The 24,779-nt window shown below is 44.7% G+C and overlaps 1 protein-coding gene across 4 annotated transcripts in view; it reads right to left on the reverse strand.

The window, feature by feature from the left end:
* Positions 1 to 9,050: 9,050 nt before the first annotated feature.
* The window catches only part of LPAR1 (lysophosphatidic acid receptor 1), a 77,500-nt gene continuing 61,771 nt past the window's right edge, over positions 9,051 to 24,779 (reverse strand). For all 4 annotated transcript variants that reach the window (XM_055791067.1, XM_055791064.1, XM_055791066.1 and 1 more), the window contains one exon: positions 9,051 to 14,967. In XM_055791067.1, the coding sequence (XP_055647042.1) occupies positions 14,666 to 14,967 (302 nt within the window). In that variant the 3' untranslated portion in view covers positions 9,051 to 14,665. The remainder of the gene's footprint in view (positions 14,968 to 24,779) is intronic.

Consider the following 24,779-nt stretch of genomic DNA (forward strand, 5'->3'; position numbering starts at 1 on the left):
TATGGTTGCACTTGCAAGAGAAAATCGATGCTGCCTTTCTTTCTGTCTCTACGCAGAGACATGAGTGCTCTGCCAGGAGGCAGATTTTGAGCCACTGTCCTACATCCATTCAGCATACTGTTACAACAGAATTCGGCAAGAGAGTGTCAGGCTGATTGTTTCAGCAAAACAGCTATGGCCATGGCCTTGCCTTTGGTGAGGGAAACCAGGAACACATTTCCAGCTCTCACAAAGGTGAGGAAAGAAAGAATCCCAACTAAAGTTAACACAACAGGAAACAGAGGGTCTGGCAGCTGGAGGGCTTGGGGTCCATCCTGCACAAAACATGATGGAAACCAGCCCCAGTGAGCTGGCAGCTGGCCTACAGAAGGTCAGTTCAACATGGTCACTGGAGCCCTTCTCCTCCCTGGATTAGACATTTAATCTTGGTATTTATGAATGAAATCTCTTTGTTTCCCCTGGGGAATTACCAGGCATGAAAGGACCATAGACCCAGAAGAGAAAAACAGGGAAAATGGAGAGAGGAAAAGCCAGGTCATATTTTTTCATAGGGTGTTGTTGTTTCATGCTCCCATCCAACAGCCACCTCAGCCGCTAGTGAGTTTGATGCTGTAGGTTCCAGCCAATATCCTCCATAATACATCTCTTGTCAAGTTAGTCTGCTCTTACAAATGCTGCTCTGTGCTGTAGTCATATTTTGGAGCTGTATGGCTCTGCTCCTTGTTTTTCAGGCAAAGCCCATTCCCTTCTCTCTCCTCCCAAGCACCACAGGCTCATCTGTAACAGCAGTCCACAGGTCCACATGGTCCCAGTGACTTGCCATAACCTTCCTCAGCAGCTGTAAGGGTCTGGGTTTGCTTAAAAGATAAACCTGCTGACTAACTCAAGCCTTCCAGGCTTTCAGGTATTTCCTGCTGGACACTACTTCAGCATCCTACTTTTCAGCAAGTCCTTTGATGGCTTCTTCATCTCCAGTCCTGCAGCACATCAAGATTTGCAGTTCCATTAGTTTTCAGACTGTGGTCCAGCAGAGCTTAACCACAAGGAGTTTTTCAACTTTACATTTAGTCCATTACATTTACGTTTTTCCACATTTCTCCTCCTGATTTATCATCACTGAACTTATATTTTTCCTTCTTCCTTCATTACTAGTTTTTGGTGTCCAACTGCATTCTGACATAATTCTCTTTTTCTGCTTTCCTGTCCAAGTTCTTCTCCAAGAATGAGGTAAATACATTACTAACCGGCTCCTGCCTGAGTTGACAATGAGTCAGCTGGGTGACCAAGTTACTTAACTGAGAGGCTATTGAGTCCTGCCCCAGAAACAGCCTCATCTCCTGGTGGAAATACTGTCCTGTGGAGATGTTCATTTATTGCTCTGGGTTCTGCAAAAACACATTACAAAGCGGCATTCCCCATACTGTGGAATTCACAGTGGAAAGGGAGCAGAGAGAATAAATCTATTATCTCCTACTGAAATGGAAAACTCAGACACTGAGGGAAATTGCCTAGTCATATACAGTCTGTGGCAGAACTGGGCATCATTTCTACCTCTGGAGTCTTGGTGCACTATTTTACTCAGCTGGCTATATTCCCTCTTTCTTTTGATCATTCCTTGCATTTGTTGAATGTGTCCTGGGTCTCTGTGTTAGAAGCAGGACCAGAAGAGAAGGCAGGGGATGGTACAGTGACCAGACCGCTGCATCATACCATGCGGTGGCCTCATACATGGGCACTGAGCTCTGGGAGAGAGACAAGCAGTGGGACCACAGCCACAGCACTTCTCAGCACAGCCCTATGCTGCCAGCCGCAGGGGCAAACCCAGCTGCAAAGGGGCTGGGGACAGTTAGGGAAGAAGGAGGGGGCAGAAGCCCACCCAGTCTGGTGGTGTGGTTGCAAAGGCTTGTGTAGCTTTATTGATGAACAATTCTTTGATGACTGACTGGATCTGCTTTGTTTTTCATTGTACGCTTGACTTGCACACAGTGTTAACTAATGAAATCATGGTTTTCTTTATTGAAATCACACGTATGTCACTGTTAGTTCATAGCAAACAACATGGCTTCATAACAAATTTATACACTGTGTAATTTTTTTCCACTCAATGAAAAACACACTGTTTTGTTTGGACAACCTCCAGACTTTTCAGTTATGGAGTTACTCACCGAGGTGGAAGCATGTGGGAGGTTGCTTTAAGCAACATTACTAGCAAAGCCACCTACTCTGAATATTGGCTGCTCTTGTACTTTATTTGGATGAAGAGTAATATTTTGAAAAGTGTCTAGGCTACTTAGGAGTCCATGGCCTGCACCAGAAAATTTCACTGGTGCATGCTGAACTGGATGTGGTATTTTTCCTTCAATGGTTGCACCTTCACACAGTAATACAAGGCACTGAAACAAAGATGCCTTTTACTAGTGCAGTTTTTTGGTTCCAGAGTGAGAATAACCTGTACTGGCACAAGCAATGGTAGACTAGGACAGATATATTGACTCAAGCAAAGTTGCATCTCTTCCCTTGTATTCAGCAAAATGGAAGCGGCCACATTTGTGAGCGACTTAGGGCACTTGGGAAGAAAAGTCTTTTTGACTTTAAGCCAAAGTATTCTACCAAAACTGTGCTTCTTCAGCTACAAGATAGCTCTGGGGAAATGCTAGCCTTGCAAGTAAAGAGACAGAGCACTATCATTATAAAACAAGAAATCTGTGCTTCAAAGGCTTTCTCTTATACCACTGTGCACTGGAAAATGGGTAGAAAAAACAGGAACTTGTATTTTGCATAGATGACTTAGATGTTTTTTCTTACACCACTGCCTGGTGTCCGCTAACTAACAAAACATCTACCTTGGCTACAGCTGTGCTGCAGGAAACTTCCAAAATGCTATTCAAATGCTGGAGTGAAAGAAAATCCCAAAGCCTGCTGCAAAGCACAGGATGTGCACATCCTGCTGGTAGTATCTGCTGTGGGACGGATTCTTCCACAGCAGCTTAACCCTCCGGCTAGGCAATGCAAGGCAGAAATGCCACTGGCCAGGAGCCACTGGAGAGGCAGAGGGGCCATCAGGCTGCCATTTTTTCTATGCTTCTGGGAGGACCCCCTCATACTAACAAAGCCGTATATGTTCTTTGGCACGTCCTTCTTGGCTGAGTTATAGCCATCGAGCACAAGGTAAAGCTAGTGCTGAGGAGCCCATCCTGAGTTCACCGTGAAGCACTGTGACTGACATCTCCCAACAACAAGCCTTAAAGCCTCAGCCCAGATGTTTATATCCTTGCTCCCTGGGCCAGGTCTGCGATCATTATAATCCATGCTATGGATTCATTATAATCACATAATTCCTTCCACTCCAATTGAGTGGTCTTCTGCTGTATCCCAACAGAGATTTCACCTCTTTACAGAATGCTAAAGGCAGGGAAAGTAGCCCGGCCTGGCTCTATTTCATAGAACTACTTGCAAGAATTTTTTGACACCTTCTTCTTGCAACATGGCCATGTGGCTCACCTGTGGCTGCTGCTCCTAGCAAGGCTCCCCTGGCACTGCCACCTGCCCAGGCTGACTTCTCCCTTCAGATAGACATGGGGGTCCCCCCTACACCCCACAGCCCCTTTGGTCCCTGCCTCCCTTTGCACCACTGCAACTGTGGCAGGGCAGAAACTGGGGAGGGAGAACAAAACTTCCCCAACTGCATCCCCTTCCTTAAGCTCACTGGGTACATGTCAGATTCGGAAGCTAGTGCTGGCAGTTTCCAAGGACTGCAATCCTTCTTTAGCAGGTAGGTTTACATGTTTTTTGGGTTTTTTTGTTTTAAAAAAAGAAAGCTGTCTTCTATGCATGATGACAAAAAAATCATCATTTCTCCCTTTGCAGTTGCTCTTTGTGCCTTTCCAGGATTTTGGAGTATGCACTTAATCAAATTCAGGGTGTGTTCTGCTTAGGAAAAAATAAAGTAATGCTGCCCAGTGTCTGTCAGTTTTTTGCACAGAAATATAAAATAATAATAAAAAAATACATCCTTTAAAGTCTTCTAATTCTGCAAGTTTTCATGAAGTTTGTCTAAGCAAAATCATTGCCTGTGTCACAATTGTGTTTTATTTGTACATTTGCAATAAGAAATTAAACATGCCTGGTGTTTCCAGACCAAAATATACATCATAGCACAGCTGATGAGGAAAGAGGTCTTGCCAGTCAAGAGTCTCAGTTCCCGCTGTACTTTCCTGTGCATTCCCTCTGGTAGATGAAGTGTGGATGGCTTGTGCTTTTAACCACATGGACTGAAAAGGAGGATTTCCACTTCATAGAAAATCTGCAGGGTTTTGGGTTGGTTTCTTTTTTTTTGGTTTTTTTTTTTTAACCCTGAGCTATGTTTTTGAGGAATGATGATCCACAGGGAACATTGGTGCTTCTGAACCTCCAGCAGCTGTCATTTCCAGCACGTGGGTCTGTGTGAGCTTGGTGTGGTCATGGCCAGATGCCCCAGCCTGGTTGCCCCTTCCTGGCACATGGCTGCCCTCCCTTGCAGGTGGGCACCACATAGCTAGCAGTCCACCTGCAACGCTCCCCGCAAGCCCTTGCATCTGGGGTCTCAAAATTACCTTTCCTCCCCCAAAATGTGGAAGGTTTCTCTCTCTCTCTCTGCTGGCTAAGGGGGGAAGAGGGCACAAGCATACCAGGTTACTGTTTCCTGGGCTGCTGCTGCCACCACCCCTGCCTGTGAGCACACGACCCTTTGGCCAGCAACCTGAAAAGTCTTAGTTTGCTGCTGGGATCCAGTGTGCCTGGTAGTTTATAACCCTGGAGGGATGTCCCCACCTGGACATTAAAGGTAAAGTAAGTGACATGGGAAGGGGAAAACAGCCATGAGTAAAAGTAGTGCCAAGAACCAGACTTTTGCAGACATCCACAGAAGCATGGTTTCATCCTTCACTTCCTCAGGCATGGGCTGTGAACCTTCCTCATCCTTCTCCTCCTCCTTTTCTTTTTCTTCCTCCTTCTCCTTGTCCTTCTCTTCCTCCTTCTCCTCCTTCTCCCCAGTGTGTTGACCACCTCCAAAATGAGTGGTTGGCACTGCCAGGCTTGGGGTCCATGTACACACAGGGCACTGTTGACACTGGTTGGGCAGTGCAAGCCTGTCCTGGCCAGAGCCGGACCGTTCCTGAGCCCTTTGACAGACGCTCTCTTCCTTCTGCCCCTGTGCCTGTCCCAGGTTGAGCATTCCTCATCCCACCACTCTTTCCACTGACACTGCTGGAGGGAGCAGAGCCATGGACAGGAGTGCGTGTATCACTGAACAGCAGGTGAAAGGATAGATGATCTGAAGGCTAAGCAACAGCTCACGCCTAAACATGTTCATGCAAAGATGTAGGAATGATATTTCAAAAATAAAAGAAAGGTCAGTCATCTTTTTCAAACCCTTAACCCTGTCCAGCAGAGGAAACTCTGTTTCCCTGATGTGCTTCTTTAAGAAATAACACAGGGGCAACCAGCTTGCCTGCAGCATATTGCGTTAGCTGTAAGGACATATATATATGATATTAGCATGTCCCCTGACACAAGAATTTCTATACAAGGTTATTGTCACTTGCTAGCATCTAGTTGTGGCTCAAAATCAGACCTCACTGTGAGCAAACAAGATAGGGGTCTGGGAGGCAATAGCAGCTGGACTAGCTCAAAGCAGGCACATTTTTTAGTAACTCCCTTGAACTAGGGAGTGTTTACTTATTTTGAAAAAGCAGGATTGCAAAGAGACACTTGAGGACAAGAAGAATGTACAAACTTCAAAACCTGCGGCAGAATAAGCATTAAAATATCCAGATATCATGAACCTTGGAAATAAGAAGTGAAAAAAAATAATCTGTGTCAGTCCTTGAAGCATCCTTCAACCTTTCAGTGGTAAAACACCATTTATATAAAACCAGTTTAAATTTCTGTTGAAGTGTGGGTGGGAAATGGGAAAGCTTCTCGTTTCATTTGGCCTTTTGAGCTCTTAATAAATGAAATACACCTAAAACAACAGTGTTCTATGGCCGTGTGTGTCTGTGCGTGTGTGTGTGTGTGTGTCTGTCTGTCTGTCTGTCTGTCTGTCTGTGTCTGTGTCTCTGTGTGTGTGTTTGTCTCTGTGTTCGTGTCTGTGTCTGTGTGTCTGTGTCTGTGTCTGTGTCTGTGTGTGTCTGTGTGTCTGTGTGTGTGTGTGTGCGTGCGCGTGTGCGGGAAACAACAAAAAAAACCCCAAGAGGCAATGCCATGGAAAGGACATTATTCTTTCCAAGACAAAAAATGCCACAACCCAAAATCCTTTCTGAACTTGCCAGAAAGCCTTTCAAAGGATCATACAAACCAAATCCTGCACAGAAGGACAGAGGGTGTTGTCTCCTCTGCTGTCCCTCCCTCACTGCAATTTTTCACCTCCCTGTTCTCTATATATTCTGTTTCTTTATTTTCCATAGAAACATTTAGACTGGAAAAGACCTTTAAGGTCATTGAGTCCGACTGTAAACCTGACACTGCCAAGCCATGTCCCTAAGTGCCACAGCTACATCGTTTAAACACCTCTAGGGCTGATGACTGAACCACCTCCCTGGGCAGCCTGTTTCAATGCTTCAGCACCCTTTCAGTGAAGAAATTTTTCCTAATGTCCAATCTCAGCCTGTCCTGGTGCAACTTAAGGCCGTCTCCTATTGTCCTGTTGCTTGTTACCTGAAAGAAGACAGTGACCTCCACCAGCCTACAGCCCCCTGTCAGGCAGTTCTAGAGAGCAGTAAGGTCCCATCTCAGCCTTCTTTTCTGCAGATTAAACATCCTCAGTTCTATCACCAGACCTGTGCCCCAGCCCCTTCCCCAGCCCCGCTGCCCGTCTCTGGACACGCTGCAGCCCCTCTACGTCCCCCTTGCAGAGAGGGGCCCAAGCCTGAACACAGCATTGGAGGGGCAGCCTCACCAGTGCCCAGTGCAGGGGGACGGTCACTGCCCTGGTCCTGCTGGCCACACTGCTGGGGACACCAGCCAGGGTGCTGCTGGCTGCCTGGGCCCCCTGGGCACACTGCTGGCTCCTGCCCAGCCGGCCGTCACCCAGCACCCCCAGGCCCTTTCCCACCAGGCCCTTTCCAGCCGCTCTGCCCCAGCCTGTAGCGCTGCGTGGGGCTGGTGTGACCCAAGGGCAGGACCCGGCACTGAGCCCTGCTGAACCTCACACGACTGGCCTGGGCCCATCGCTCCAGCCTGCCCAGGTCCCGCTGCAGAGCCTCCTGCCCTCAGGCAGGTCAGCACTCCCCCCAGCTTGGTGTCATCTGCAAACTGACTGAGGGTGCACTTGATCCCCTCATCCAGGTCATCAATAAAGATATTAAACAGGACTGGCCTCTGTACTGAGTCCTGGGGAACACCACCTGTGACCAGCTGCCAGCTGGATGTAACTCCATTCCCACATCATCCCCCAGGGAATTACAAAGAAACCGTATCTGTGATGGAAAGTACCTGGTGTTTACCTTGCAGCTTGGTTCAGAGATGGTTTAGTATGTGGAGGAGCTGCAGAGAAAAGCAACACAAATGAGGAGGAATTGGGAGGGCTCTTTGGAGAGGTGACAGGAGAGTCTGGCAAGAGATTGAGCTTGCAATGACTAAAGGAGCGAGCAGCAGATTCATAACCATGTCAAGGCTAAGCAGTTGAGAAGAGGATGGCTTTAGACAAAAGTGGAAGAGGCTGATTCACATCTGCTCCTGCCGGACCAGCTCATCTGAAGCAGTCCTGTCTTCCCAGCCTGGGAGGCGCAGATCTCAAAAGGCACAAAGCAGGATGGAGCGGTTGGCCCATGCAATGCTGAGGACTGTGCTGCCGGCTCTGGGCATTGTCATCCCAAATGTGCTGGCTCTCCAAGCTCCTGCTCTGCATGCTGCCTACTGCATGCTGAAGCTGTGTCCTGCATTGCTGCACGTGTTGTGTATTTAATGTTAACAGATCACCATATAAACAGTCTGACTTTGCCAGCAAATGGTGATCCGGGGCTTAAAACAAAAAATCCCAGAGGCATTGCAGTGTGTTTTCACAAGGCGTGATTTATTTAGCAATTGTGTATTTTGGCTTTCTGCTTGCTATGTCCAGTAATCAAGCTCTGTGGGGCTGCTTTACATTACACATGCCATATCATGGAAAGCTCAGCACCATGGCATTAGTCATGAATCACCAGGGTTTGGGGACAAGAAAAAACCAAACTCATCCCTTTTTGTATTTTTGTACTTAGTAATGCCCTGAGTGACTAGTACTGCAATTTTACCTTAGGCATGCCAACTTTACTTTCTGTTACTTTGCTGAAGCAGACACTTGGTTTCTTTCAGTATGTAAGTGATTAGCTTCTCTAACAAAAGGCAGGGAGGGGGTTAATCCTTTGCCTAGGTTAACCCTTTACTTAGGACCTCATTTCTTCAAAATGTGAAACAGGAATTGGCATAAGAAATAGAGTCTTAAGCCAGCTATGCTCAAACAACATTGAAATAACACTTTTTTTTTTTTTTTTTTCAGTTCTTCCTCCTTCCTATGGCTTTGCAAATGTGTGTGTGGACACATTAATTTCCATGTATAAGCCAACCAACTTTGGTTTAGTCAATGTACAACCTTCTACAGTATAACAAAAACTGGGGACTCATTCTAAAAGAAACAGGTCCCTGCACAGCCAGAAAGGAAAGGGTAAGCGAGAAGAGAGAAAGGAAAGGGAGAAGGGAGAGGGAGAAAGGAAAGGAAAGAGGGAGAGAGAAAAGAAGCAGCAGGTTTGTTTTCTCTATGCAGGAAAACTTTTCAATGTAGCAACAATTACATAGGAGGCCTGAGGTTAAATGGTACAAATGTGGACTTGAAGGAAGTGGGGCAGGTAGAAAGCAGGAATAGAACTGATTAGATGATTTACTGGCAATAACCCACCCCTTCACTGTCCCCGTGTTTCAGCCCTACACCATCTCCTGGAACAGGCCAGCCGTGCCTCTACACAGACACACTTTTTGGGTAATTCCCCTCCACACCCAAAATACTAGCTCTCCCGATGAAGGTTATTTCTTGCACACTCTGTATTACACATGCTAAATACTTTATTGTACTAGATACAACCTCTAAACATTTACAGTAAGTGCACTTAATAGCAAAATTGTTTGCCAGACTTCACTGGCTCTCTCCATACTTGTGAGTTATAAACATGGTTTTCTTTTAACAGGAAAACAAACGAACAGATTCCTGAGTCTCCCCCCAACACTTCTGGTTATCAGAAGTGTATCACATGCAAATGGGAACATTTCACAGAGGCTCTTGTTATAATGCTGGCTGCTTATTAGTGCTGGATTTCCATATACCACAGAAGACAGCAGCATAGTTTAATAACCTTGGTACTTGGGTGGGTTTTTTTGGTTTTTTTTTTTTTTTTTTTTTTTTTGGGGGGGGGGCGTTTTGTTTGTTTGTTTTTGTTTTTTTGTCAACCTCTTTTCTTCTCCTTCTAGACTTAGAAAACTGGAGCTGGGTGAATAACTTTGTGGGAAAATCCTCTAAAAAAAGAAAACAGGAGGAAGAAAAAGGGCAGTTTCTCTTGAGGAGGCATAGCTGGACAGATGTAAGAGTTAATACTCTTTAAGCTTTCTGTCTATTTGAAGTGGCCTTTCCAATCAAATAGTAAAACTCGGGCAATCCGCCTGAACAAATGAGTTTGCAGTTGCAAAACTCCTCCATACAGACATCAGTGTATAGCACAGACTGATCACCAACTGATCGAACTGATAGGAGAGGTAAGGGTATTTTCCAACCTAAATGATTCTATGATTCTATGACTGGCAGAATTGCTATTGTAAATTGCTCAGCAGGAAAGCCCTGAGGAGGAACAGAAAGGAAAAGTCTCTGTTTGGGTTATGTTACTTCTGCAGCAGGTGGAAAAGAGCCATCTGCTAACGCTGACCTCTGCCAGCTCCATTCTGTCTCATGGTCAGAAGGGACCCAAAGGAATGACAGCTACAACAGGGATGGGGGTCACACCTCAGCAGAGGATGGGGACAATGCCCTAGAGAAATGCCTTTGACAGCTCTGCTTTGCACCACCTTGATTCACAGTGACTGAAAGGCAGACTACAGGTCTGTGCATCACAGCCTCTCCATCTGGCACTGTCCTCTTTAATCCCACCTGGGGAGAACAATGTGCTGGGTGGGCTTTTATTTCTTTCATGGAAAAAGCAGTGTGGTTTTAGCCCATGGATAACTGCTGCCAGGACAACAGATAGAGCTGGTGGTGGTTGCATCGCAGAGAGGAACCCCAGTTGGCTTCACAGTAGTTATGCCTGGTATCTGGCAGCATACTTCTGGTGCAACACAGAGGTCAGAAAAAGCTACCAAAAGCTGCCTCAGAAGCAGTGCCCACTTGAGTTTCCTGGGACAGATTGCCTGCGGCCAACCCCTCCTGACCACCACCAAGGTACAGACCCAAAGACATACTCCCCAGAGTGACTTGGAAAGTTTCATCTAACTGCAGTGCCATACTGGGAGAAATTTATGACAATACTGAAAAGTTACTTTGGAGGGGAAGAAAAACTAAGATACTGGACATAAAAATATCTCCATTCCTCTTTTGACACCCAAGTTGCCCAGGCTTTGCACCATGAACATGCCTGCCCTTTCTTTTTTCACTGAGTGACCCACACCAAGCCTTTGTTGCCAGCTTGTTTAAGCAGTGCCACAGCTGACTGGTTGGGTAAGACAGAGTTAAAAAAACAACAGTGGATCTTGGGGCAACTATTATAAAAATGCCATTACTGGTGCACTACAGGCAGACAGGTGTGCTTGGTTTTAGGAATCACTGAAAAAGCTCTTAATTGGTCTGCCCTGTTTCCTTGTGCCAGCTATCTGCCCAGCTTTGAACATCCCAGTGAGCAGCCAGCCTGAGGCTACCAAGAGATATCAGAGAACACAGAGCAAAAAAGGGGTTGACAAGAAATGCAATGTGTGTCAAACACAGATTACATTTTCAACTTTTCATGTAAATGCTGTGAGTAACAGTTCTGTGGACCAATGGGGTCACCCAGCCTCTATAAATGTGATAACAACAAGGAGTTAAAATTCTACTTAATAATACTTCATTCAAAGAAAAAAATTTTAGTTCTCAGACTTGTGCTACCACCAAAAAAATGAAGTAGGAAAAATACATTTTCTTTGACCTACAAGTTATTTCATCAACCATATTCCTTTTAATACACAACTCCCCACCACTACAATTGCTGAAACAAATACCATTACATTTGAAGTTCAAGATGATTTACTTGGACCAGAGGCAGCCAGCAACAAAAGAATTTTAATGACTGTGGGAGGATCGTTGGTATTTTAAGAAGTCTTCTAAAACCTTTTGAAGGATTTGAGATAAGTAAAAATAAGTGGAGCGATTTTTTTTTTTTCCCATAAGTACTTTGCACCATGTTTTCACATAGCAGGAGTGAGTTCTACAACTGCACAATGAAGCTGGAAAATCTGAACAGAGAAGCAAAAGTTAAAATCTGAGATGAAACGAAGTGGCATGGGAAACACTCTAAAGAAGACAGCAAATGAACCCTATTCCAAGCTCTGATTTTTATTCTCTTTGCTCACAGCAGCTTTAATTTCATTAGCTTGCAAAGAAACACTCAATCCACAGATCAGATTTTTCAAGGATATAGAGAGATCATGTCAAAAAAATAAAGCACTAATTAATTTTTAAACAGCAGCCACACGCTCAGTGAGTTCCTCTAGTGGAATCGTACAAGCAACGTTTGTGTTCTGTTGCCTTTGCTTTAAAGCATCGCACTTCACCTTCTGGAAGAAAAAGCCACCTGCTGCTAGAAGTGCTCTGATTAATCTACATAACAACTGAAATTTTAACTGAAATTTAACTTAAATCTTAAATTTAAGTGTTCAAATGGTCCAGCTTCTTGAATTGTCAAATGCCTCCTTGGAGAAGAGCTGATCGATGTACCTGGGCAGCAACTGCCACCTGTCACAATTACAATAAGAAAATAAAAGCTGCCCTGGACACATATATTCACAAGCGGCCTCTGGACCCACCTGCATATCATGAACAATTGCATGGTTTAAAACTACTCACCCACAACTTCTCTAAAATCACTGCACTTTCAGCACAGTAAGCTAAGGTGAATTAGTTGCTGCTCTTTCTTAAGATCATCATCCCCCCACCCTATCCAGGAGAGATTCACTAAACAGCATGCAAACAGCAGTGAAAAGGACACTTGGAAAGGGCACACTGTCCTCACGCCTCCCCCAACCCCCGCCCAACCCCCCCCCCCCAAAAAAAAAACACCCCCCCTCCCAAAAAAAAGGAAGTGTCTATGATATCCTTCTTTCGTGAGGGAGCTGGGGACAGCAAAAAGTGCTCTGCCTGATCCAAGGAAGAAAGCAACTATGAGCACTCTTGAGAAAAGGAAATTATTTTTTAGTCAGATGTTGCCGGTCATTGGAGGCACTCTTACCCTCTCCCTTCTTCTGCTTACCTGCAATAGCTCAAACACCATGCAAGCAGTAATGAAAATTTATGAGTGGCTTAGCAAGAAGATGTTTTTAAATCAAAAAGTTCATATAGCTTGTTCTTCTTTTTCTCAGTACTGTTATGTGGATAAAAAGCAAATCGGCCTTCACATTCACTTGCTCTCAAATAGAGTCAGGAAAAAGAACTGGTTTGTCCAAAGTAAGTGTGACATTCAGTAACTCGGTCAAATGGCAGATAATGTTGTGTTTATCTTCTCTGCCCGCTCCATCTTCCACAATGTCCACACAAATTTGGCTTGACAGTACAGATGAATTTCAGTTTTACTAAAAGCCATGGCAAAACTTCCAGCTTTATTCAGTGGAGACAGTTTCTGCTCACTTGCTGCTCTTCCCTCCCTCAGTGAGGAACTGCCTTTCCCAAGCTATTTTATGCTTGGAAGCATAAAATCCATACATCTCTTCAAAGCAAGGGATGCTAAAAACTCTGCTGCTTGCTGGGCTGACCCTGCCTCCTCCATTTCCTCCTTGCCCGAATGGGAGAATATTGCCCCTTATATTACATTCCAGGACAGTACTTTGAAGGATACATCTCTATTTTTTTTGTTTGTTTTTTGTTTGTTTTGTGGTTTTGGCTTTTTGTTTGTTTTTTGGTTTGTTGGTTTTTTTGTTGTTGTTGATATAGAGGCAAATTATGATGAGTAAAATGCCCCCAGGAATTTACTGTTGATATATTTGACATTGTCAGGAGAACACACAGCTTCCCAGTGAAAGGTCCCAAGTTTTTTATTAGCAAGATCCCATGTTTGTTCACTTTTACCCCTGTCAGGGAGTTTTGATTAATGTCACTGATTCTTGCTAACGAAGATTCACACAATTGGCATTTCCCTTCAAAACAGCCATGTACATGAAAAAAATCCGTCTGTTAGGTTAGCTGTTCATAACAATGTGCATGTGTGGCTGTTACCTGTAGCATGGTCTATAGGTATACAGACCTATAATATATAGGTATATATATTGCAAGCATCACTTGCAATAGCTGACTACCTATGTCGTTTTCACCTTACAAAATAAAATTGTACCTTGGTTCTTAGTAGTCCATGGCTTGTAGGATGAAGCATACATCTTTTGAAAGATAGCCTAGAAATGTTACTCAGTGCAAAAATGCAGTAGCTGTTTGTTTTTTCTAATTACAAGAAAAATACCATTAAAACATATCCATTTTTTTACATTAAAAATCCCTTTGCTTTCCCAATGCCATAAATATATATATTTTAAAATCTATCAACCTGACTGTAGCCCTTTCAGACCTTAGCAATGTGTTGTACTTTAAGAACTTGTCCATGAAAAACTTGGGACCCCTCATGTGTCATACATTGCATACTGCTCTTCAAAGAACAACGTTAAATACCTTGTGACTAGAGTACTGTTTATTTCATAATCTAAACAAACACTGGAATACAGTCTATGCTTTTCTACTTTCCTGAAGACTTTACAACAAGGGTTTGTTTTTGTTTTTTTTACCTAATTAAAACAATCTGCATACACACAGAGCATGCATGCTTTCTAACACCAGTAATGAAGGTAAGAAGAGTCAGTTTCCATCATCTTTCTGTTGCCTGTATTAGAAAAAAAAATACTTTTGTTTTTAATGTAGTTATGGCAGAGTGGCTAAGGATATGAAGACTAGAGCACAGTTTTACTCCCTGCACAGAAAATGTTCATCACAAGCATGCTGATGATGATAAATATTACATGTCTATTAAATGATAGGCATACTTTTATCCCCTTTACTCCCTTTTTAAAAAGACTAAGTGGCTACATGTAAATGCAGTGAAGCAGGTATAAGCTTAATTAATCGGAGTTGATTCAGACTGGCACCAAGATGCAGCGAAGTCCGACAAAGTCTCAGTGAGGCTTTCCATGAGCTATCGATGACTTTCACCACAAGGCACCTGCCTTCTGCTTTTTGAAAGCAGAAATCAAAAGCCTTGCAGCTCGGCCAGTCCTGCAGATGGGGTGGACTGCGCCAGTGTGTTGGGCTCCCTGGAAAAGAAGCACTTGTAGTCCATTAGTGTTTGAGAAAACCTTGTGAGTGGGTAACCTTCCCTGGGGCCGTGCTCCCACCCAGCTCTGTGGCATAGCCCGCTGCTCTTTGTCGGCCACGCGGCTGGCTGCGGTTTTACACCACCGAGTGGTCGTTGCTGTGGACACCAGCCAAGATGGTGTGGTTCAGTGAGGATGCCGACCGGTCCGAGCCTTCGGTGGGGCCGTTGGCACTCTCACTGCGCTGGCAGCAGAGGATCTGCTTGAAGGTCGCACTCATCTCCTTGTCCCGATAGGAGTAGATGATGGGGTTCATGGCAGAGTTGAACTCCGCCAGGAGCAGGAAGAATTTTTCATAGGCCAGGACGTTACACTGGGGACAGCAAACATCAAGGAGCAGCAAGACTAATCCTGGGGTCCAGCAGATTATGAAAGCACCTAGGAAGAGAAAGAGAGGACAAAAACCAACAAACCCCACAAATACACTAATGCACCATTACTTGTCAAAACACTAAGAGAACCATCCAACTGGAAGTGACAATGGTTTTCTCTTCCAAGAGTATCGTTCCCACACTATTTCTTCGTTGACCTGATGAGAGGGATGTGTTTCAAAGATCTGTAAATGGTTATGGGCAGCACATCAAAAGAGCAAGGCATTCCCCCCACACACACTCACCATCCAAAACTCTGCTTGGCAAATACTTTTGTGTTTAAAGTTGATAATGAGGAACACTTTCCCTTCAGCTAGAGACCTCTGACTAATCAATCTCTTGATCAGGAGAAACAATGCAGTAGTTTACTTCTCAAACTAATAACAACAAAGAAAACCTTTCTGTGAGTGCTGTGACTGAAGCATCAGTAACAGAAAAAGAGTGGTGCAGGCAGCGATTCTCAAGAAAAAGAAAGACTGGGTCTTGTTAATCCATTTCAGCCCCATTATGTAACGGAAAGTCCTAAACACACATCCTTCTTGCACTGAAATGCCGGCCTTCAACAGATCTACTTCTTTTTTTAGGGCTCTATTCACTAGAAATTCAGAGGCTCCTCAGGCTTCAATAGCGTAAATGCCAAATGCCTCACACTGATTAAAATGCTTCCCCCTCCTTTCACTGCTTTGCAAAGCTCTGAGGGGAGTAAAGCCCAGAACAAAATTCAGAGTTCAATACAGAAATGAAATCATATGCCTTGCACTTTTTTGGGAGTACTCAGTTAAGCAAAGATGAAAACCCCTTCCAAGGTTATAGATGTTTTAAATATTAGCACTGCTGGGGAAGCCCTTACACACTAGTCATGTCAGAACAAAGACAGTGCTCCTGAGATTTTCCAGGCTGACATGCTTGCCTGATGTGGAAACCAAGTCTTATCATCAGTGGGCAGGCTCAGCACAGGCAGCAGCAATAAGGGCTTCCCAGCACTACCTGGCAAGTGCTGTTTTCAGACAGGTTCTCCTGTCACTGTGGTATTTATTTGCTAACACACTGACTTTGTTTTTTTCTGCAGTGATGCTCTCTGCAGGTCTAGCAGCTGACTACAGTCAGCCTCTGGAGCATGCAGACTTTTTGCCGTGCCTGCCAAGAAGGTGCCAAGCTATTTCCAGTTTGGGCAGCAGCGCCTGTAAGCTGTGCAGACACCTTTCTGTTTGGATACCAAACTCACCTAGATCAAACAGAAAAATGTTTTCTGAAGGGCTTTGCAAACATGCGTGGTGTGCTGCGCTACAGACACTGGTTGCCAACCAGGCAACCACACACAGGCTTCCTACGTACCAGAAGACACCCCTATACTGAGCTTGCTCACAACTGATGGTGCCACAGTGCCACTCAATGCCTATCACTTTGCTGACCAACTAAGACTGCAAAGGGAAAGAAGCTGTTAGGCAAACTGCTGGCTGACAGTACAAAGCATCGATGTCTTTGGCCAAATGACTTTGTTAGGGGCTGGCAGCAATTTTACAGCATAGGGATGAAACTCTCCCACGCCAAGGTGGCATCAAACACAAGAATACACTTCACAGCTTTTGTCTGCAGCTCTTTTGGAATTCTAGCAGTCCTAGAAAAGAGTACTTGAAACCCATACAAAGGACTACAGTCTTTTGTCCCTTCCTTGTACCAGTTCCCAGAAAAGTAGAAAACGTCACCTCTTTATTTGCAGGATTGTCTGCATTGATACAGAGGCTGTCCTCTGCATGCAGCAGCTCTGCTGAGCTGGTTTCTGCAGAAACCAAGCTAAACTTCCCAATTCAACCACTCACTCCTGAAACTGGTGTGTTCAACCTCTTAGCTAGCGAGGCAGTGGTAGACTTTGTTCCAGCTTGAGCATGTATTTTCTTCATTACAGTCTGCCTCAGGAGAACATCAGAGAAGGGAACAGTGCAAGTCTTGGGACCTACAGTTGAGTACCAAAGACGATGACAGCATCCTCACCAGGCCTGTAGCAGAGAAGTCCAATGCGGGAACAATAGAGCTGACAAGAAAGCTCTCAATGCATTGTTCAAAGTTGCAATTGAAAGCTTCCAATTTTTCAACAATTTTTTGGTTTTCTTTTGTTTCTTTTCCCCCAGATTTGTTGTTGAGAATCTGAACATGCCGAACAGAATACGGTGTTGCTCTCATTTTTTGGGTATGTTAAAAGCAGCAACAAGAAGAAACAGTACTGTGAGGCAGGTAGGCATTTGCCCTTGGGAAAGCCCCAAATTCTTTGACAAAAGTCCACATGTGGCCCACTGCATTGACACTGGTCTCAGGCAGAGTTTCTGAGCCCTTCCGGGCTCCTCAGTATCTCAGATAGGTCCAATAACTCATATGCTGAGGCTTGACATGACTGCACTTCAAAGTGAACTGTGACTGAGCAAGCAACTAAATGCCCTGTGAAGCTCAATGCTACGCTGAAAAAAGATAAAAACAAAGGGTCGCTTTCCCACACGGCTCTGGAAGGGTATGGAAGTAATTACTCTGCAAGTTGTCACCCTGCTGCTCACACTGGACATGGAGCTGGGTCAATGATGTGCTGGCAGCCAGGGTGTCGAGAGAAGGAGAAACCCACGCTGCCCAGCTCCAGACCTGCCTGGGTAACATGGACTTTCTTCTGCCCTGGCCCCCAGCCACAGGCCAGGCTGATTTTCCAACCTTTCCCCCATGTGGCAGCAGCAGCAGCAGAGGAGCACACAGCATCCAGGACCTCACCTTTGTGCAAACAGGGCTAGCTTCAAGTCTCTGAACAGACAGCTCATTTGTTATTGGAAACTAAAACCCACTGAAGACAGCCCCATTCATTCTAGAGGGTTTTATTTTATTTTAGCCCCTGGGATTTTCCTAGCAAAACTTCCCATCATGCTAATGGCTCCTGCAGCTTATTAAGTGCTTGCAAATGGTGACACAAACAATGCTTTGGGTTTTCTCACTTGTTATGTAACTGTCAGTACCCTGGAAAATACTGGAAAGCATCACTCATGGTAAGGGCATGTTTGAGTTAGGTACTGTGCAAGGAACATAAAAATGTCAGGCTCCTATTACTTCAGATTTAGGAATCATCTGTTAACGTTGAATTCTTTCTCTGAAAGGAAACACAAGCTTGGAATTTATTTTTCCTACTTCTTACTTGGAATATTTGTCAAAGTAAAGTGATACTAAGCTAAAAGCTAGGTTAAATTCTCCCCTTTCCAGAAATCTGTTCTGTATTGATTTCACCAAAAATGAAGATCTAAGAATTTCACATCTAATAAAACTATGAGATCCAAAAACTTCCTGCTACCAAATACTGAAAAGCCTTAAGCGTACATCAAAATCTTGATGTATTTTTCTGCTCAGGAACAGAACTGAGGGTAGCCTGAAGTAAAGTATGAGTAATTTCCACATGTACCTTAATATTTTACAAACATGGTCAAAGCAATGATATACAAAGCAGTTCTATTGCATTCAGTGAATTAATTTGTTCATCTTCATGGGTATGTCATTGTCACGCCACGGCACTAGGAGAGCCCAACATGTACAAATAAAATCCTTGGGTGGCTGAAGAGCACCGTGGCCTGGAAAGATAGCACCTTGGGGTGACACCTCCAACCCTGGCAGTCCTTAGAGGTGCTGGCACTGCACAAGGCTGACCAAGCTGTCCAGTTGCAGAAGGAGGAACATCCCTGTGTTGCCTGGCCAAGTTCTGCCCTGCAGGTCTGGCAAGAGGGATGGGTGGGGAAGAAATGGCCATCAGGCTGAAGGGGCAACTGGCTAGCCATGAGACAGGAAAGCTTGAGGGAACCAGAAAAATGCCACTGTACATTTTAAAAAAAGATTTAAGGAGACAAGAGGAGAAGGGCTGATACAGGCCAAACTTTCTGTTGCTGTGTGGTACTTTCATCCATGGCTGAAACTCCAGCTCCTCATGCATACCCTGTCTTGCTGTGCTGTGACAGAAGTCCACCAAGGGCTTTCCAATCACCACAATATGACTTCATCACATCTCCCTGAACCTGGTGCACCAGAGCAAATTGCATTTCCATAGTAGCTGGATGCTTGGGAACTCCTGGGTAAGCATGGCATGGCCTCACAGCAATATTTGATTGCAAGACAGTAAAAACTGTTGTGGGCAGTAGGCATATGAAACCAACCATGATAGATGACACAAAAATAAGCGAGTAGAAAAATAAAAGAGAAAACTCCAAAACCCAGCAGCAGAAAGGAAACAAGCTACATGAGAATAAGCACTGATGAACTAGTCACTCATTACTAGGATACCAGACTGGATGGCTACTCATGAAACTTCATGAAACTTCTCATGTTAGCAGGTGAATCATTTTGTAAGCAGCAACTTTCCCTCCCCCCCCCCCCCCCCCCCGACAGCCTAAATCTGTGTTTATTCTATGAATGTTTCTTTTCCTCTAACTCACAACAGCAAAAAAGTGTTTCTGCTCCTGCCAAGTCACACACTGCTGTCCCTGGGAGGCTCCAGTGGGATGTGGCTCTTGTCAATGCACACCTATTCTGAAACACCCCTTTTCTCCTGCTTAACCATATTATGGCCCTTTTGTGTGTCCTTTTCTACCCATCTTGATGTTGACCCTGACTTTGCTGTTTTCTGGCACAGCCTTACACCCACCCTGCAAATCCCTTGTAAGAAGAAGTCCATATGGAGGTGAAAAACTATAGAAAGGCCCTCTTGGAGTGAGAGAGGAGAAGGGGGAATAAAGATCTCACTTGTGTTTGCAGTTTTGTAAAGATTACAGAAACCGGGTAAGGCACTACCATATCAAAGACAGAAAAGACCCACTCCAGCTGAACTGCAGCGACATTTATGTTCTGCCACTCTTGCCCACACACTGTCCTCTCCAAATCCCTTCCTGTTGTCAGTGGCACTTGTGACAGGTGGCTACACCATCTCTTCCACTGGGTTGATGGTGACCTACAGAGGAAAGGACATCGAGCATCACTGCCAGTTACCCACAGGGAGAAGGGTCTTGCTGCACATTCTGCAGGCTGAAAGCAATGCTATGGGGAGATGATTTGTTTTATTTAACAAAACTATAGCCAAAAAGACCTACAGAAATGCCTGGCAACTTCCATGCCCTGATACAATCCCACCCTCAGCAGGGAAATCCACTTGCTGTGTTAGCTGAGGAGCAAGCTCATCAGCCACAACACAACTGCACTTCTTCATGCCCTAGCCATCTGTAAGCTGTATCAACATCCCTCCTTATCACACTGCATAACTGTCTTGTGCATAGCATGAATAGACATAAGTACTGCATGAAACAGTGCTTATTTAGTTACATATTGTTTTCCCCAGATAATTAGAGAATGAAATCTAAAATGAATGCTGAATAATTATATATGCAAAAGATCCATGAAGATCATTTATCACACTGTAAACATACAGAGTATATGAGTTGTTCTTCTAATTCTAGTCTGACATAATTTTCCCCAATTTTGCCACAATATTACTACAATATTGCTTATAGTTCTAGGTGGATGAAAACACAGTTGTTGCTGGTTTTTGTAGTTTCTGCTGAAAATAGTCTATATTGGGGTAAGGTGTGCTTCCACGCATGGAATTTTTATGTGAAAAAATAAAATGTGGCTACCACATACGGACCAGATTAACAAATGTAACATAATCCTATGCTGAATTTGGCAAATTCTGCAGAACCTCAGATATACAAGGCTTTTCTCTCCATCCACAGACTCCAAAAGACTAGTGGAAGATGCTAGTGAAAGACAATCCTTGAAAAAGGAGGAGGGCAGCATGCAGCAGGCCAGCAAGAATGGTCTTGTTGGAAAGGGTGCTATCAAAACCCCTTCATTTATTTAAGGTGTCTGTGTTTAAGGAAGCTGTGTGAATTTTGAATTAGTGAGAGATTTGTAGCACACTCCTGCCATTTTTGATTGAGGGCAGAATGCTGCTTTCTCTGACATGTGTCTGGGAGACTTGGATGTGATGGCCCCCTTTGGGTTTCAAGCCAAACATTTCTCTGGTGGAACTGTGTATGAAAGGAAAGGTGGATACCTCCAGCAGTGTAAAACAGGAGATGAGAAACAAAACAACACTAAATAACATCTACATGCATATTCATGCAGTGGTATCTTAAATATACATCTCATAAGATGATTTGGAGCAAGATGACCCAAGCAAATATGAGAAAATACACAACTATGTGGCATATGGGAGGAGCTGGGTGGTATGAGCTATCAGCTTCTCTTTCACAACACTATACATACCCATCCCTGGGGACCCCTGTTTTAGTCTTCCATGAGCTGAATAGCTCTGAACGTGCAGGTTACAGATAAAATCCAGACATCAGCTTTTCCAAGGACCCGAACTCCACATGAGAAGTTGACAGGTTTGCCAGATTTTTCAGTATACTGCCTCCATGGTTTGGACAGGGATTTTTAAATAATCTGTTTCTGCTAGTACTGCATCCATTCTCTGACTTCCTACTTTCTCTACAGCTATATGCACCAGCACATTCCGGTTTCTTCCTGAATCCTGTCTGAGCTTGCAAGTTTGGTCAGGCTTTGCACAAAATAATGGGTGGATCATGTAGAACACAGAAATCTTGCCTTGATCCAAAACCTATTTCCCCTTCCCAGCAGGAATACAGTGCTTGCTTCTAACATGTCTTCACTTTTGAACTCCTGTGCACAGAATTTACTCAGTGTTTAAGGGGTGGCCACCTTTGTCAACAAATCACCCCCTCTCTGAGGATCCTTTCTGCTTCCCTCTCAAACCATTCATCTGGTTTAAAACAAGCTGATAACTTTACATGAATGCTTTCTTGGGGCTCTGCCTGTGCTCTAGCTGGGCTGGGAGGAGCGGCAAGCCTTGCCTACAAGTTAAGTTCCAGTGCATGTTAACATCACCTCATTCTGGGCTTTAATATTTAGTATTTCACCTGTCTCTCAATCTCTTTAATGTTCCTCACCTTCTTTCTTTCCAGAGAAAATAAAGTAAAAAACCTCTTCTTAAATGGACATGCATCCTTGACCACAACTGATACTCCTGATGGCATACAGACTCCTTTGCTACAGGCTGGCCTCTGCTCTCCCTGTTCTCTTCCAGTGCTCACATCATTTCACATTTCACATCACCACACTGCTCTTGACAATTTGTCATTGAAACACTGATCTTACAAATTCCTCGGTGAAATCTTCAGGTCAAAGTCTTCCTTTTAAATCAAACACACTTCTGCATCTACACCTGCTGCACACAGGGCCAGCTGAAGACACCCCTGACTCACTGCAGCATTTCACTGGGTGCTGACAACAACCGACAGCCAACAAATGTGCTGGTAGCACCAGCCGCATGCCTGCTGCCTCTCAGCATGGGGATGCTCAGACGGAAAAAGCTTGTGGTCAGTACGACTGCATCTACAGCCATTGCACCTCCCTGTTTCTCACGGTGGCCGACACCTTCGGTCTTCTCTTTGTGTTTTGGTTTGCAAGCCCAGACCAGGGTAATGAAGAGCAGGTTTCTCTCAGGAGGACTTGCCAATGGCAGCTGTGGGAGTCCTCGTGAGCTTGCTCCCTGCAGCACTCTGAGCTCGCCACGCCTGAGTGCTTGCTGCCAAGTGCGGGAAGCAGGGTACGCTGACACTTGGCCTCCTGCCTCTTCTTCTGAAGGTCCTATCTGCTGGGTGTCTTTCCACCTGGACCCTGAGTGGCCTTTCCATAGAGCCTTGCACCAGCTGCGGATGTTTCAGATACCACATAGGTCTCCACGCCGTTGTGTTATCTCTGTAGTATCTGAAGCTTTTGAAGTTTGAAACAGCAACAGACAGAAAAGCCTGGAGAGAACTGATAACAAAACAAAACAAACTGAAGAGAAAATGAGACGTGAGCAGAAGCAAGCAGTCAGAACTGATCTGTTTATTTCATGGGTGCTCATTAAATCCTAGCCCAGGTTAACACTTGCCTGGTGTCATTCTCTGCCTGCTGCTTGCAGTCCTGGAAAATGAGTTCGCTGGTCTCTGGCCAGCTGATCCAGCGCCTCCCCAGTATTTGTTGACTGACACGTCTGAAGGAGAGATCAAGTGCTAATGCAAATGGAGGAGACCAGGACTGTTTTTCAACTGACACCTGCAAACCAAAGGCGTTTGAATACCTTCGCCTTTCAAACTTATGCTTGTTGTGGTTTTAAAGAACAAATCGCAAAGGCAGCACGTGCAAACCACTTTCCAAAAAGAAAGCAAAAGCTTTGGCCCGTGGCAATTTATCCACGTGCATTTGAATCCCTCAAATCAAAAAGTGTTAAAGGAAAACAGAATTCACCACTGATCTAGTGACTGCAGCAGAGAGACAGTGGTCCCCTCACCACTCCCTGCAAAAGAAGAAATGAAGCCTTTTATCTATAAAAAGCATTTTAGACAAAAACAGGAAGTCATTAAACACCAATGGTCAGGATTCCAACTGATTTCTAAATTCATAAAGATATGTGAAGCTAATCTCTGAATAAAAGCCTGGCTGTTGCCAAAGCAATCTGAGTATTTATCTCTGTGTAAAGACAAACGGTAGTCCCTGTGGAGTTTTGCTGTTGCCAAAAACCTGACATATGGAGGAAATTTTAGTGTCTTTTTCAGCTTTCAGCCGTTCTAGATGAGCCTTTATTCTCTGTTGTGGACACAAACACTCCTACAGTCCCAAATCAGTGGCAGTAGCTTGGCTGGAAAAGGAACACAAAAGCCCATCTGATAAGAGGCTCCTGAGGCTCCTGGTCCCTTCGACACAGGACAAAGAAAAGCAGGCAACCGATGTCTGGGGAGAACTAGAAGCAAGAAACTGCCTTTCAGTCCATTTCTGGCAACCTACCTGCATCCCCTAGCCCAAACTCAGCCAGGATCCTCTTTGTGGGCACTGATTGCGCAGGGTCATAACTGGGGGTGCCAGGTGGGTGACAGACCCATGCCTGAACAGCAAGAAGACCCTGTCCTAGGAGTCTGGTGAGGCCTTCGGGTCCTGGATGCGGGGTAGCTGGAGGTGGCCAGGTCTGGCGGCGATGCGGTGTGTAGACAAACACGCCTGGGCAAGCACGATGGCTCGCCACAAGAGGTCATCTGAGGCGGGAGTGGGACGGCTGGCACCCTGCAGGCCGGGCTCACAAACTAGAGACTGTTCTGCCCGTCTCCACAAGGTATATTTAGCGCGCCTGGGACTTGGGTGTTTCCCCACTTCTCTAGTACCTGCAGTTTTCAATCACAGAAAAATCATTCACAGCCATGATGAAAAAAAACCCTGTCTTGCCCACTTTTCCTCTGGAAATCCATGCACCGCCTGCGGTGCTCTGGTACTTTCCCATGGACAGTCACAATGCTACACTCAAACAATACAGTTTGTTTAGCAGATTTCAAACAACTCTGGTACAAGAGATTGTTTAATTGTATTTTCTTTTGTTGTTAAGGGCATTAAGTGTTACTGATAATATGTTTGGATAAGCTCCAGTTGCAACACAAGTTTCCAAATGAAGCATGGGTGGATGCAATTTAATATGTAAAGGACTGCTTTGATTCTTACATAAGATGAAACTAATAATATTAGAAGAAAAATATTAGCCTCTATCTGCTTCCTTAATAGCAATAAAATTTGTTTCTCCCATGCGAGTACCAGACTATGAACAGGAGAAAGGGTTACAAAGAGGTAGAGATACTTAAAATGACTGTTATATTCCAGCTCTACCTCAACTACAATAAAACTGTGTGTGCTTTTATTTTTGCATAGACATATGACAATTTATCTCATTATAGCTAGCTGGTTAAGCTGTGGTAGACACCC

This window comes from Falco peregrinus, chromosome Z (genome assembly GCF_023634155.1).
Source record: "Falco peregrinus isolate bFalPer1 chromosome Z, bFalPer1.pri, whole genome shotgun sequence".
In the NCBI taxonomy this organism is placed as follows: domain Eukaryota; kingdom Metazoa; phylum Chordata; class Aves; order Falconiformes; family Falconidae; genus Falco; species Falco peregrinus.